The sequence below is a fragment of the Hypomesus nipponensis genome, chromosome 3 (genome assembly GCF_054491055.1).
Source record: "Hypomesus nipponensis isolate SF chromosome 3, ASM5449105v1, whole genome shotgun sequence".
Classification (NCBI taxonomy): domain Eukaryota; kingdom Metazoa; phylum Chordata; class Actinopteri; order Osmeriformes; family Osmeridae; genus Hypomesus; species Hypomesus nipponensis.
In genome coordinates, this window is record NC_140363.1 from 16,954,622 (window position 1) to 16,968,652 (window position 14,031).

Sequence of the window (14,031 nt, forward strand, 5' to 3'; positions counted from 1 at the left end):
TTCCTGAGGGATCAACTGTAGAGACATGTCCTTGTGTCCATATTTATAAAGCTATTTTAGAGACAAATACATATCCTATATAGAGACAAGTATTTAATATATATATAAATAGATAATATAAAGAAAGACAATGTTGTGGTTCCATAACAGGTTCAGTTGCTGTGGTTAGCAATGCAGCCAGCCTGTTCAGTTAGTTAGCAGGAGCTTGCTACCTATAGCTGGAGAGTACCTGTTGGGTGAGGGCAGCACAGGCTGTGACCGCCCTGTCACTCTGTGTGATGAAGTCACAGCTGCTGTCCTCGGTCTGTCCCACGTGTTTGCTCCTGAGCTCCTTCAGAGCTGCCATCTTCACCCTGATCTTCTCCTCCAGCGCCTGGAATTAGCATCGGCACAGAGAGAGATTTTCCCTCTAATTCATCTGGTAATACTTCCTATTGCGCTTGTCACATGTGCGCTCGGTCAGATGCGTTGTCCATGCTGGCATGTTGTGAGACAAAGGAGAGAAGGGGGTTTGAATCGAGGCCGTGTGTCTCTGCGTTCCTCACCTCAGACGCGCGTATGCGTGTCTCCACGTCAGAGAGACTGACTGGAGTCAGGGTCATGCTCTCCCTCTGAGCCGTCACCCAGCAGGACAGCTGCTGCAGTCTGGCCTCTCTCTCTGCTCTGGTCCTCAGCGCCCCCTCCACAGTCTGCGCCTGCTCAGGAGACCACACAGAGACGTCCATACCCCAAGCGGACAAACAACATACTTTTGCATATTCTACTTAAGCATGGTTAGCGTTATATTAATTATACCTTACTCAAAGAATTTCTACAATACAGAGGTTGGTTTATTAATGAACCTGCGAGTTAAGAGCTCCTTGGAGAGACAGCCAACGATGGTTTAGGTGTCCCAGCTCCTCAGCAAACTGGGTCTGTTCACATCGACCTCTCCGGCCCTCCACACTGGCCGTCTGCAACCCTGCCTGGTTGACAAAGTCCACCGTGAGCTGACGGCCAGACATGTCTACCTGACACTCCTGAGGGAGAGGGAAGGCGATAGAGAGGAGGAGAAGGAGGAAGGGGGACAGTGACAGGGAGGGAGAGGGGAGGGGAGAAGGAGAAGGAGAGAGAGAGGGTGAGGGTGGGGGAGACTCTTCATAAACCACACAACCAAGGAGTACACCATGTCTGGAGGCTCTAGCCGAGCTGCAGTACCTTGCAGCTCCTCAGCAGCCTAGTCAGGTCAGGTCTGGAGGTCTGGAGGAGGCTGGCCTGCTGCTGCTCTAGCCTGGCTTCAGCCTCTCCTACCCAGGCCAGCAGCTCAGCCACGGCCCCTTGGGGAGGGAGCACCCTCATCAACCTCTACAGACACGAGGAGGAGAGGGGGAGAGGAGGAGAAGGGGAGAGGAGGAGAGGAGGAGAAGGGGAGAGGAGGAGAGGGGGAGAGGGGGAGAGGAGGAGAAGGGGAGAGGAGGAGAGGGGGAAAGGAGGAGAGGGGGAGAGGGGGAGAGGAGGAGAAGGGGAGAGGAGGAGAGGGGGAGAGGAGGAGAGGGGGAGAGGAGGAGAGGGGGAGAGGAGGTGTGAAACAGAAAGGTGTTCACACCAATTAGAAAGTGTAACAGAAAGTGAGGGCTTCATTCATTTTTGTGAAGGCTGAAAATGGGGGGTTTAATACTGGTAATGGGTAGCAAGAAACGTGTGTGTGTGTGTGTGTTTGCTTGTGCATGTGATTGTATCTGCCTGTCCTTGTGTGCGGAACTGACAGTACTGGAATATGTACATGTTATTCTTTTCATTGAATCCTGCTATTTTAGCAGATGGACAGTGAGCACATAAACAGATCTGGACACTGGATACGTTCTAGGTTCTGTGTTCTAGTTCTCATTTTGCGGAACATGAAAGCGCACACACCTGGTGCAATGTGTGTTGGACCATGGGCACATCAGACACGATGACTGCCCAGTCCAGCTCTATCTGTCTCAGCTGGTTGTGTATGGGGCTGGGCTCTGGGGCTGGAGTCTGGCTCTCTGCCTCTGATTCTGCCTCTGATTCTGCCTCCATCAGCTGCTCTAGCTGGGCCCCAGTGGTCATCACAGAGCCTTTCACATCGGACCTGGCCTCCAGCTCTCTCCTCAAGTCCTGAAACAAGACGACGAACGGGAGAGATTTCAATTAGGACCCTCTGGAGTAACTGATGTCGAATTCAGTCAGAGCTAAAACGGTCAAAACTAGCGACTGGCAGGATACCAAGAACTGTTGGTAGTGACGTCTATCCTCAGTTAGATCTGGCTCCTGATTGGCTGCAAAAGGGAGCTGGCTCCACCCTCTCAACGCCTCCCTCGCCCCGTACATCCAACCGGTCAGCGCGGCGGCGTCACGTGAAAACCTGCCGGACATCACAATAACCACTGTGACATCACATTACCACTGTTACATCACAATATCCACTGTGACATCACAATAACCACTGTGACAACACAGTAACCACTGTGACATCACAATTAGCACAGTGACATCACAATAACCACTGTGAGAGGGTCGGGTGATGAACGTCATGCTGTCAGTCAGCGCTGCCCGCCTGCAGTACCTGCTCCACAGCTTCCTGTGCCTACAGTACCTGCTCCACAGCTTCCTGTGCCTGCAGTACCTGCTCCACAGCTTCCTGTGCCTACAGTACCTGCTCCACAGCTTCCTGTGCCTGCAGTACCTGCTCCACAGCTTCCTGTGCCTGCAGTACCTGCTCCACAGCTTCCTGTGCCTGCAGTACCTGCTCCACAGCTTCCTGTGCCTACAGTACCTGCTCCACAGCTTCCTGTGCCTGCAGTACCTGCTCCACAGCTTCCTGTGCCTGCAGTACCTGCTCCACAGCTTCCTGTGCCTGCAGTACCTGCTCCACAGCTTCCTGTGCCTGCAGTACCTGCTCCACAGCTTCCTGTGCTTGTCTGTGCTGAGCAGGCTCCGCTCCAGTCTCCTCTCCAACGCCGTCCAGCGGGACCCCTGCTGGCGCCAGGACGCACCCACACCCCTGCAGCCCGCCTCCTGCAGCCGGCCTCCCAGCTCCCCCAGACGCCCCAGGCGACACCTGCACTCCTCCAGAACTCCTTTCATTTCCTGCCAAACATGAAGAGTCATTATCAGCCTCTTTCCCACACGGGAGGACAGACCCATGGAAGAAGAATCCCATCTCCCCCATGTTCCCCTTCTATCAGCCTCTCTAGGCACGGCTGTGAATGAAGAAATCACTATAGAGAGGGAGAGAGAGAGAGAGAGAGACAGAGAGAGAGAGAGAGAAGAGAGAGAGAGAGAGAGAGAGAGAGAGAGAGAGAGAGAGAGAGAGAGAGAGAGAGAGAGAGAGAGAGAGAGAGAGAAAGAAAGAAATAAACCATCTATTATAGTAGGCAGTGGGAGCAGGTGGGGAATTAATTGCTCTTGATGCTCTTGATTTTCTCTCTCGATGTCTGAATTCACATTAAAAGCAAAACTCATTCCCAGCAGTCACAAATAACTCTTTGTACATTTAAGTGAGGTCATTAGACTGACAAACAGAAGGGCACAGCATGAACTAGAAAATGCTGAGGACAAATACCGGGTAGACTGAAAGTTTCCAGCAGCTCTGTTTTTCCAAGTCCTCCTCCAGGTGCACTTTGGGAAAAGTAGTTTCCATGTCTTTAAATGAGGCGTCCAGCCAGGCGCTGTCTTCCTCCCACTGCATCCACATCTAGGACCAAACACAAAACTACCCTTCAGCATCACAGATCAGAGCTGTATCGTATACAGCGGCACCTAGACACAATGAGTAAGACATGCAGTCACACTGAGCAAAGCCATGTGGTCTATACAGAAGTGTATTCCAGTGAAGGCGTAGGTTACCTGGAGGGTTATCTGCGTCTGAATGCCTCTCTCCAGGGCCTGCTGCTGCACTCTGGTCACCTCCTCCTGCAGTCCTGCCAGTTCTCCCTCCCACCCCTGGGGGGCGCTGTCAGGGAGCCTCTGGGAGAGATACTGCAGGGTCCTTAGGTGGGTCTCCAGGAACTGGAAGAACTTCTGCCAACCACAGACAGATGTCAGGAACGCAAAACAGACACAAGAAATGATTGACTTTTTTTGACTTTTTTTTTCTTTTTCTGACCGTGTGGGTGTCGAGAGAGCTCTGTAGCTCCGCCGTGGAGCGTAGCTCCAGACCAGGCTCCCGCTTGAGCTGCTCTGAGCCCAGAGAGAGCAGCTCTCTCAGGCTGAGCAGCAGCCTCTCTCGCTGCCTCTCTCGCTCCGCCCTGGTCCTCAGCTCCTCACACTTGCTGCCCACACGGCCCATCATGCTCTGCAGCGCACCCTGAGGGACGAGGCCTCAGCGTCAGGACCACCTGCACTCCCCTCAAAGACTATGACAGCGTTTGTTTGTCTATCATCTGCAGTTCTATAGATGACATTTGGGTTGTTGAGGACTTGGGGGTTCAGATGGTTGAGCGGTTAGGGAATCGGGCCACCAATCAGAAGGTTGCCGGTTCGATTTCCTGGCCATGCTAAATTACTTTGTGTCCTTGGGAAAGGCACTTCAAACTACTTGCTTCGGGGAGAATGTTCCTGTACTTACTGTAAGTCGCTCTGGATAAGAGCGTCTGCTAAATGACTAAATGTAAAATGTAACTTTTCCATGGTGGAAGGAGGGTCCTTGAAGCTACAGTGAGGAGCTAAGTGACCTAAGAGGAGGAGGTTAGATGCTGTACCTCCAGTTTGGTGGCCTCCTGGAGGACAGTGGCGGGCAGGGCCTGGCTGTCACCTGGCAGGCCCTGGCTGTCACCTGGCAGGCCCTGGCTGTCACCAGTCAGGGAGGACAACTGGCGGGCCTGCTGCTGGAGGTCCTGCTGCACCTGCAGCAATGACTGGGGAGAGACACACACACCTGGATGAACACACACTTCTACATACACACCTGAATGAACACACACACTTCTGAACACGGGCACTTCCACACCTCTTGATGAACACTGACACTTCCTGGTCACACAGATCAATCTCACTGGTTAACCCACGTTAAATGTACAGTCTCATTTGTTAAATTCCGTGACACAAAGTTCTAAAAATATATTTTTGCACACACTCCCTAGTCACACAAATAAATCGCACTTCCTTCCCCTTTTAGGCCATAGTTTGTTCAGATGAAATATCAGGTCTGGAGAAAGGATTATCAAGGAGACAGTATATCATGGACTCCACTTCTACTGTGCTCTTGTAGAATGCTTACTACTACACATGACCATCAAAGCTGAGGGGGCTGCTGTTACCATACCTGTAACTGCAGGCTAGTGTCTTGGGTGGAAACGTCGTTAGTCATTTGGTGAATGGCCAACTTGTTAGAAAAGAGGGCTGCATGCAAGCCTTTCAACTCTCTCTGTTGAGTTAGACAAACACAGAATTCACTTCATTATTGAGAATGCAAAAACGTCAGTAATACAAAGGGCTGTTTGTTATTTAAAAACATAAAACACGTTAAAACTGTTATTCATTTAAAGACGTACCAAACATTCTAGAAGTCACCGAGGGATCAGGTGACAATATCTGAACTTGACTCATTGATAGGCACAAATATGACATCAAATACTGACTTGACTGACAGACACAATGACTCAAAATAAATCTCCTTTATAAATGAAGTAGTGGACCTGACCTGTTGCTGGTGCATCTGCTCCAGCTGGGTCTGCAGCTGTTTCTCTCTGCTGGCCAGGCCGGTCTGGACCACAGGCAGGAGCCTGCCCAGCTGACCAACACACAGCTGACCCGAGCCCAGAACGCCAGTGACCTCTGACCCCTGAGAGCCCAGCTCGCCGGCCAGCGTGTCCAACTCTGCAGCCAGACTCTGCTCAAGGAACAAACACAACCCCCGGACACTGATGTAGACAGCTGGGCTGAATCTGTGTCAACGTACACACAGAACACGTTTGTGACAGCGTCGGCCTGTGTTCACTGTGCAGACTGGGTGTTACCGTGAGCAGCTGGAGCTGTGCGTCCTCACAGGCAGGTCCAGGAGGTGACTGCAGTAGGGTGTTCACAGAGGAGAGGGTCAGGGCGACCCCATGAAGCACATCAAACAGACCCTCGTCCAGTCTCTGCAGGAACTCCTCCAGGGGCACCTCCTCAGTGGGGGCTTCCCTGGCTGTGCGTCCCAGTTCTCTCAGGCGGTGGATGTGTGCGTGCAGGTCCTCCAGGGTGTGGCTGCCCACCCCCACCCCTCCAGCGCTCTCTCCCCAGCCCACAGCTGCCTCTGGCCCCTGCAGACACCACAACACCCCGTCAGGACCCGCCACATGAACCTAAACTACACTTTATAGGGTAGAAATCCATACTTTACGAATGAGGTAAAAAATTGCTTTACTGTGCCTACGGGGTACCAAAAATGACACTTTACAAATTGAGAGAAATTCAACACTTTAATTAAAGGGTAAAAATCTACAATTTACCAATAGGGTAAACATCTGACACTTTACAAAACAGGTGAAAATGTTGTCCTCTCACCTGAGCGGAGCTTAGCAGGGTGGTCTCCTCCAGTGCCAGCAGCTGGGACTGAAGGTGTGACCACTTCCTCTGGCCCGCTGCCCCGCCCTCCGCGTCCGGCCCAGCAGGCACACACCTGCAGGAGCGGACACGAGACACAGCGTCAGGAACCATCAGAACATGTATTCTTTATACAGTGTGCGCTTGAAGGCTTGATGTGTCTGCTGTGCTGGGTGTGGCTGTTACCGTGGGGATGGCTGGCCCTGGTCCTGGCCCTGGCCCTGGCCCTGGTCCTGGTCCTGGTCCTGGTCCTGGTCATGGCTGAGGACACGTGACCGGCTCCCCTGCTGTGCGATGGCCTGGGTCAGGCCTCTCTGCTCACTGAGCTCCTGCTCTAACTGCTACCGCACACGGGTCAGAGACAACAGGATCAAACACTCGACGAGAGCCCAACTCATCTGGATGTGATGGGTAGAGAGGCACTGGAATCTTTGCTCCGTGTTTCTGATCTGATGCAGGGGAGCTGTACCTGCTGCTGCTGTAGGCTGCTCTGGCGGAGGAGTTTGTTCTTGGATGAGGAGAGCATCTCCTGGACACTGGCGCTGCGCCTCAGCTCGGCCTTCAGGGGGCGCTCTCTAGGTGCTGAGGCCTGCGGGGAAAATAGTTTTGACAACATTTCATAGAATGCAAAGGTTGTCAAAAATAATGCAAAATAATGTGAGAGACTATCTCCCTTACTGGCAACAAATGACTGCTTTTAGCATCTTCGTGTGTGTGTACCTGTTCCCCTGGGGGTGTGTGTGTGTGTGTGTGTGTGTGCGTATGTGTGCGTGTGTGTGTACCTGTTCCCCTGGGGGTGTGTGTGTGTGTGCGTATGTGTGCGTGTGTGTGCGTGTGTGTACCTGTTCCCCTGGGTGTGTGTGTGTGCGTGCGTGTGTGTGTGTGTGTGCGTGTGTGTACCTGTTCCCCTGGGTGTGTGTGTGAGTGCTGTTGGTTCTGCCTCTCCTGCAGCAGGATCTGGAAGGTGACCAGGCTGGTCTTCAGCTGCTCCAGCTTGGAGGAGAGCACCTCCACCCCCTCCACCTCCGCTTCCTGCTGTTGAGTCTCTACTGACCCCCCCTCCACCTCTCCTTCCCCTCTCGCCTGTGGCTGCAGGCCCAGGGCTGACAGGACCGCAACCTTCTGCTCAATTTCCAGAAACATCTCCTACACACACAAGAACACACACACAGACACACACAAGAAACACACCGCCACAGTAAATAAGACTGATTGATAAAGCAGAAAATGGGGCCGACTGAGATAACCGCCCCTCGTATCTGAGGAAGAGCTAATGTGATTCAGAACACACAGTCCTGTGCGAGAGCAGGGAGCAGAATTACATGAATTAGAATTACACATGCTAATCAACCTAGAATGAGATTCAGAATGAAGAACCGACGAGTCTCCTGGGATGAACTGCCCGATTACTTCGCCTGTGTTTACTCTACAACCCGTGTTCTAGAACTTTCCCTTACGACGAGGCAGCCTCGTATTTCCTATATCCTACGTGGGTGAGTCGCAATGCAGAGGACATCATGCAGAGTCTGGTGAAGAGCCAGTTGTACAAGCTCTCCCTCCTGAGTCCTACTCCCAGGCCTGGGTCCACATCAGATGTGGGTCATTGATAGGCGTTGACTAAAGGCAGAGGTTCAACTGGTCCGATCCAATCAATCGCCGTGTTTTTGTTTGCTCACAAAGCCTTCATTCAAATGTGCCTGGCTATAGGGCTGTGCATACCCTTTCAATGTTTAATGGAGGGATCCGGTTACAGTCCACACCCAGGTCAACAGGGAACGCAGGCCGATCATCCTAGATTGATGTAACGATGACAGTGACGTGTGAGTCTCTGCGCGGACGCCGACACTGCAGTGCTCAAAGTCTTTCTGTTCTGAAACTAGTAACGACACAGAACATTTCAAAGTGCTAATTTTCCCCCCGTCAATGTTTCATTGTAGTGTTTATAAAGGTCTATTCTCAGGAGTCTATGGACCCCTATCAACACCGCTGGTGGTAAAGTAACGCACTGGAAAATGTGCTGCTGTGTTACTTGTGGTGAAATGGATAAAGATGTGAACAACTGGTCATCGTTCATATCAGAAGAGATAATCACTTATCAGTACGACGGCCTTTGTTAGAGGCTGTCTGAGACTGTGCACCCGATCTTTGCCACTTGGCCGGCAGCTGTGTCTGAACTCCTCCCTCAAGGCAAATACCAGCACAACACATTAGCCACCCCTTAATGTTTGTTCAACCGTGTCTGTTCAGAAAGTACTCTGTCTGCCAGAGAGAAAGCTTCATTCACTCAGCCCAGCTGCCTGTTGACTGCAACTGATTCATTCCGAATCTCTCCCCCTCCGCAGACGTACTGTACGCAGAGGAGTCGTAAAACAGCGGATGAATTTAACTCACGGAGAGCGGCCCAGGAACGCTTTGATCTAAGGACAATCCAGAGCAGTAAAACAAACGACTGGAAGGGAGGAAAGTGAAACCTTAGTGCCGTAGCTCATGCCAGACTCTAAATCAATAGAACAGAGTCGTAACTCCAATGGTTTTTCTTGTTTTATTCTGTTTGCATGTGAACTCAGATTAGAGAGTCAACAGTGGAATACCTGTAGCTAAGCCAACAGCTGCATGGTAGAAATATGTCATACCTGAGGCTCTGACAGAGTACGCAGACCTCATTTGAGTATTACTAATTAATCAATAACTAATGATGTAATTATTATACTGGATAATTGTTACTTTTGTATGTGTTCACATAGTAATAGTAATAGCACACACACACAGACACAAATGTCACTTAACTATCAGAGGTAACGGGGTAAAGTCCCACAAAACACACACTTACATCTGTTGACACTTCCCACAGTTGAACTTTGACCTCCTTGTCTGTTGAGCTTAATTACCTGGCATGTGAGGAGCTGCTGCTCCACGCTGACCTGCATGCTGCCGGTGCCGCGTGTCTGTCCCAAGTCGTGTCTGGCTCTGTCCAGCCAGTCCTCCAGCTGTGTGGCCCGCTCACGACAGGCATGGAGCAGCCCGAGAGAGGGAGAGGGCCCTGCCGGGGCCTGGGGATCCCCCGGGGCCTGGAGCACACACACACACACACCCTGCTGAGCTTGAGGCTTCCTACCAGCACAGACAGAGGCAGGCAGAGGAGGGGAGGACGAGTGTGACAGCTTCAGGTGACAGCTCTGCACGCGCTCGGTCACACGCCAGGTATCTCTCTCTCGCTGAGCCAACCTGGGGATGGTGCAACCTGAAAAGCTACCTTCCTTAACCTCACCACCACCACCTCCCACCGCCGTTCTTTCACTCTTTTACTTTCTCTCTCTCTCTGCCACATACTGTACTCTCACGGTATTCACTAGGGTTTTTTTTCTCGTTCCGCCATAGTGCCCCACCCACCTGTGGCTAAACCACTTCCTGGAGCGGTGGCTGGAGGGTAGTCTGACTGAGGAACAGGCAGCTCCAGTGACTCATTATGCACAGCGAGGCCACAGAGGCAGGGCCCAGTCACAGGGGGTGGGGCCGAGACACAGGGGGCGGGGCTACAGTCTCCATGAGCTGACAAGGCAGTAAACACAACACTTCCCCTCTCACACCTCTTGGCTTGTGTTTGCTCTGAGTGCATTTGCCTTCTAGTTGTATTTGAGTATACTTTAAGGATGGGTAAAAATAAATGTTCCGCAGTCACAAGTCACAGTATCACAGTGTTGGAACAGAGGTGTTGTAAAACCATTAGACACGTCAAGATATGAGTCCCACACATCACACGCTACTCCTGCACATTGGTGAGCAAACACTGTTAAAACAACACATTAGTCAATCTCAGTTTACCCCAAGTCACGATCAATGATGTTGAATTAATGCAAATTTGTGAAAAAGGGTCATTAAGTGGACCACACTCCTCTGCAAGCTTCTGAACCACCCTGCTAGCTATGGTTAGAGGGGGTTAAGACTGTGTAGTGCTGGAGATCTGGTCGTGGGTATTCGTGCTGGCACTCACAAGTGGCTGTGCTTACCAGGGCTGCTGCTGGGCGCACGCCCTCTGGGTCCTCCTGGCTGGCCCTGAGAGAGCTTTGAGGGGTGGGGTGGGGGGTGGGGGGCTCCTGGGGGGCTGCTAGGGGGGCGGGGGCCCCCGCGGTCTGCAGGGGCACTTTGTCAGTCGGATCGGAGGGGGTGCGTGTCTGGGCAGTGACTGAGGTGGACGTCCTCTCCAGAGGCTGGGAGCGCGTCACGGGCCGCCCGGGCGGAGAGGCCTGTTTGCTGGGTGTGGACTTGGTGGGTGTTTCCTCCCCTGGTGCTGCCAGAGGCTCTTCAGAGGGCTGAGCTTGGGCTGACTCAGGTGACCTGGGCCCACTGTCTGTACATGCTATATCAGTGGAGGTCACAGCAGGGGAGCACTTAGCCAGAGTGTGTGTCGTGTGTGTGTCTACGGTGTGTGTGGAGTGGGTCTTCAGCCCCGCGGGGGGGCTGTCACCCCCCCTCTGTCCCATGTGTTCCTGACACAGAAAGAGACAGACGGAGGGAGTGGATCATTTTCGTGGATTTATTTATATTTTCGTTTGATTTGACCACACAAGGAGTGGCTGTATCAGTTCACATGAAGAAAAGAGAAAGAGAAAATCTACAGTACATGCATGAATACCTATTAAGACTAATACGAGATCACTAGAGTATGTTCAAATGAACGTGTCAGTCAGTGCATTTTCATGGCCTACAATCATCTTGGTAGGATTGACTTGACTCATCCTCTCTCATATGCTGTGCCTAAGGTTGGTTATTGGAAGTATGAACTCCTAACGTGAAGAAGAGGGATCTTCTCCTCTCCACCCTGCGTCCAGGCAGTGACAGAGCGGCATTATGTAAACATCATCCTACGCATTTAACTCGTAACTTCTGCAACTTCTGACAAACAATGCACAGATATGCGAGCGAGCAGACATGGCAAGTGACAAGGCGACACATCGCTTCAAAGCTTTGGCAAAGAAACTCAGAGAATCAAATGGAGGGGTCGATGACCAAAGGTTGAACATACAATACAATGAACATTATAAAACATACCTAATATGATTATTAAAATACGAGTAAATGGAAAGTCTAAATCATAATCAATATCTATATATATATATCAAAAGATCTCTTAAATCCACCATTGAGACCCATGCAAAACCATACCCTTGGGATTGTATGTTTATTCATTTTAAAAACACCACTCTCACATACAGCTGACAGTCATCAAATTCATGTCTTTCTCCTGTGAGGGAGGTTCCTGTAAACTGCACCAACACCTGCTTTGTCAGTTCTCACTCCTCAGAGTCAAACCACATACACATCCCAGCCTGCCAGCTCTCTGTTAGCACACATGCTAACAAAACCAGCTCCGTTTCCCCATCATCATGTAAACACAGAAAAAAAATAACCAGAGATCAAATGTCCAATGTAAACAGAATGTTAATATTTAGTCGGTTACCACAGCACAGTCTGCAGCACAGTATCTACATCTGGTAGTCTTCTGCCATGTAAATGCACTGAAGCTAGAAAGAAAGTTCTAGAAGTTGTTGTAGTCTAAGACACGACACACTTCTGTTGAGGCGTGGAGGGAGGGGTGGAGAGGTTTACAGACGAGGGGGTGTTTACCATGCTTGAGGGCAAAGACTGGGTTCTGACCGTGCCCAACGGCTTTGATAAAGCTCCGTGGCCACTCGCCTCAGAGGCCGGAGAGAAGCCCGCTGGGTCCTAAAGAGACATGAGGAGGGTTAGAATGTGCCAGAACCGCCACACAGATACACAGTATCCCACTGTTAACCGTCCACCAGGGGTTAAAAACAAACAAACACACTTCTCTCATTCTCAAGTACACCACGTACGTCCATGTTCTCTATGAGTTTTTGTTACGTTAAAGGATTTAGTGTCCGTTAGGTGTCATGGTGTGTGACAGGCAGGTTACCTTTGCGTCTTGTCCGGTTTGAGATTCGGTCGGTTGAGTTTTGGGCAGGTTTGGTTGCTGCAGAGTTCCGGATGCTTCTCCAGCTCCAGCCGGCTCCTCCCCGGACGACACCTCAGGCACCTGAGCAGAGGAACAACACACATCTGTAACCATGACAACGATGATGATGAAGATGATGATGATGAGGGGGAGGATTTAAGGCATATATGTACACAGTATTGTGCGAAAGTCTTAGGCACACACAATTAAAGTTGTTTTTAATTAGATTTTTTTGTCTGTGTTCTATACTGAATTTTAAAATTGTATTTTACGGTCATATTAATTCTTGAGGAATATTTGGTTTAATGTTTTCATTTGGATTTAATTTGGGATTTTTCGTAAATTTTTAATTTGTGCCTGAGACTTTTGCACAGTATTTTACCAGTGAAAAAGCACTTGTCTCTATCTGCAACTGATTACTCAGAACATTGCTCCACATTGCCCCCTAGAGGAACGTAAAAAGAAGTAATCGCTGTGCAAACAAGAAAAGAGACAGACAAGGCAAAACAGAGAAAGAAGATTCCTGAGTAATAATTTTTTTGGGGGGGAAGGGAAGAACAGGAAGCCAAGAATCTGAGAAAGAGGAAGGGAAGGCTAAGGTGGTGACAGTGTTTCCCAGGCAGGCAGCCAGGGGGCAGAGTGACCCTGCGGTCAGAGTGCAGGAGGGAGGCCAGGCCAGCTTGGCTGCAGGCCTTCTCTTTACCTCTGGATCGCTGCCCAGGAATGTCTCCCACAGCCACCATAAAACGCCTCCTCCCTCATCCTCATCCTCATCCTCATCCTCATCCTTCGGCTCGCCATCCTGAGGAACACTCAGGGGGGTCTGCTGTACACAGTCAACACACACACACACACACACACACACACATATGCATACATGCTGAAACACCAGAACACATGCATGTTTCCAAGAACAAAAACCCCAAACACACTTCGCAAACACAGTAGAGAAGCACTGCAACGATCCTTCTAAGCGTGGTGAATGCGTGAATGCGAGTTACACTGGGAACGATGAACAAAGGAAAAGTCAAATCAAATAAATTACAAACGATTCCTGGAAGGAGAGTTTACTCACACACAGTAGAGCACTCACAGCGGCTGCGTTACTGAAGTTGTGTGTGATGGATGGGCGTCCGAGGCAGGGTTAATGTGTCATCCCAGTTCTCTCTCTCCTCCTCCCAAATCGATTCACTTCTATCAACACTTCTGAGCAGTCCTTTCCTAAACCCTCTCCCTAAGATGAGTTATATTACGTATTTCTCTACCTTCAAACCCATCCTACAGTATCTCCTGGCATGAAAATGTTTTGATTTATGGCTCACTCACATTGGTCATCAGATTTAATTTCAATATTACTAGTAAACTAAACACTATAAAATATGTTATTTTATAATCTTGTTTCATAAATTATTATAAAATATTTTAAAAATCCCAATCACCATCCCTATTTCATGAACCTCCACCCCCTCCCCACTACCTTCTACAGCTTGTACTACTTCTTGGTTACTCTGTTTTTCCTTGAATGA

The 14,031-nt window shown here is 50.4% G+C and overlaps 1 protein-coding gene across 1 annotated transcript in view; it reads right to left on the reverse strand.

Annotated features, from left to right (window-relative positions):
• Positions 1-14,031, reverse strand: part of syne2b (spectrin repeat containing, nuclear envelope 2b) — an 85,931-nt gene that overhangs the window by 24,120 nt on the left and 47,780 nt on the right. The window contains exons 75-97 of the mRNA XM_084680525.1: positions 13,209-13,331; positions 12,467-12,586; positions 12,157-12,255; positions 10,539-11,018; positions 9,420-9,599; positions 7,432-7,677; positions 7,001-7,120; positions 6,718-6,872; positions 6,493-6,607; positions 5,964-6,248; positions 5,648-5,836; positions 5,270-5,371; positions 4,707-4,862; positions 4,112-4,312; positions 3,853-4,026; positions 3,569-3,700; positions 2,900-3,093; positions 2,230-2,368; positions 1,894-2,121; positions 1,198-1,344; positions 843-1,019; positions 546-695; positions 230-373 (exon numbers count right to left, since the gene is read on the reverse strand). Coding sequence (XP_084536651.1) covers positions 230-373; positions 546-695; positions 843-1,019; positions 1,198-1,344; positions 1,894-2,121; positions 2,230-2,368; positions 2,900-3,093; positions 3,569-3,700; positions 3,853-4,026; positions 4,112-4,312; positions 4,707-4,862; positions 5,270-5,371; positions 5,648-5,836; positions 5,964-6,248; positions 6,493-6,607; positions 6,718-6,872; positions 7,001-7,120; positions 7,432-7,677; positions 9,420-9,599; positions 10,539-11,018; positions 12,157-12,255; positions 12,467-12,586; positions 13,209-13,331 — 4,056 coding nt within the window. The remainder of the gene's footprint in view (positions 1-229; positions 374-545; positions 696-842; positions 1,020-1,197; positions 1,345-1,893; positions 2,122-2,229; positions 2,369-2,899; positions 3,094-3,568; positions 3,701-3,852; positions 4,027-4,111; positions 4,313-4,706; positions 4,863-5,269; positions 5,372-5,647; positions 5,837-5,963; positions 6,249-6,492; positions 6,608-6,717; positions 6,873-7,000; positions 7,121-7,431; positions 7,678-9,419; positions 9,600-10,538; positions 11,019-12,156; positions 12,256-12,466; positions 12,587-13,208; positions 13,332-14,031) is intronic.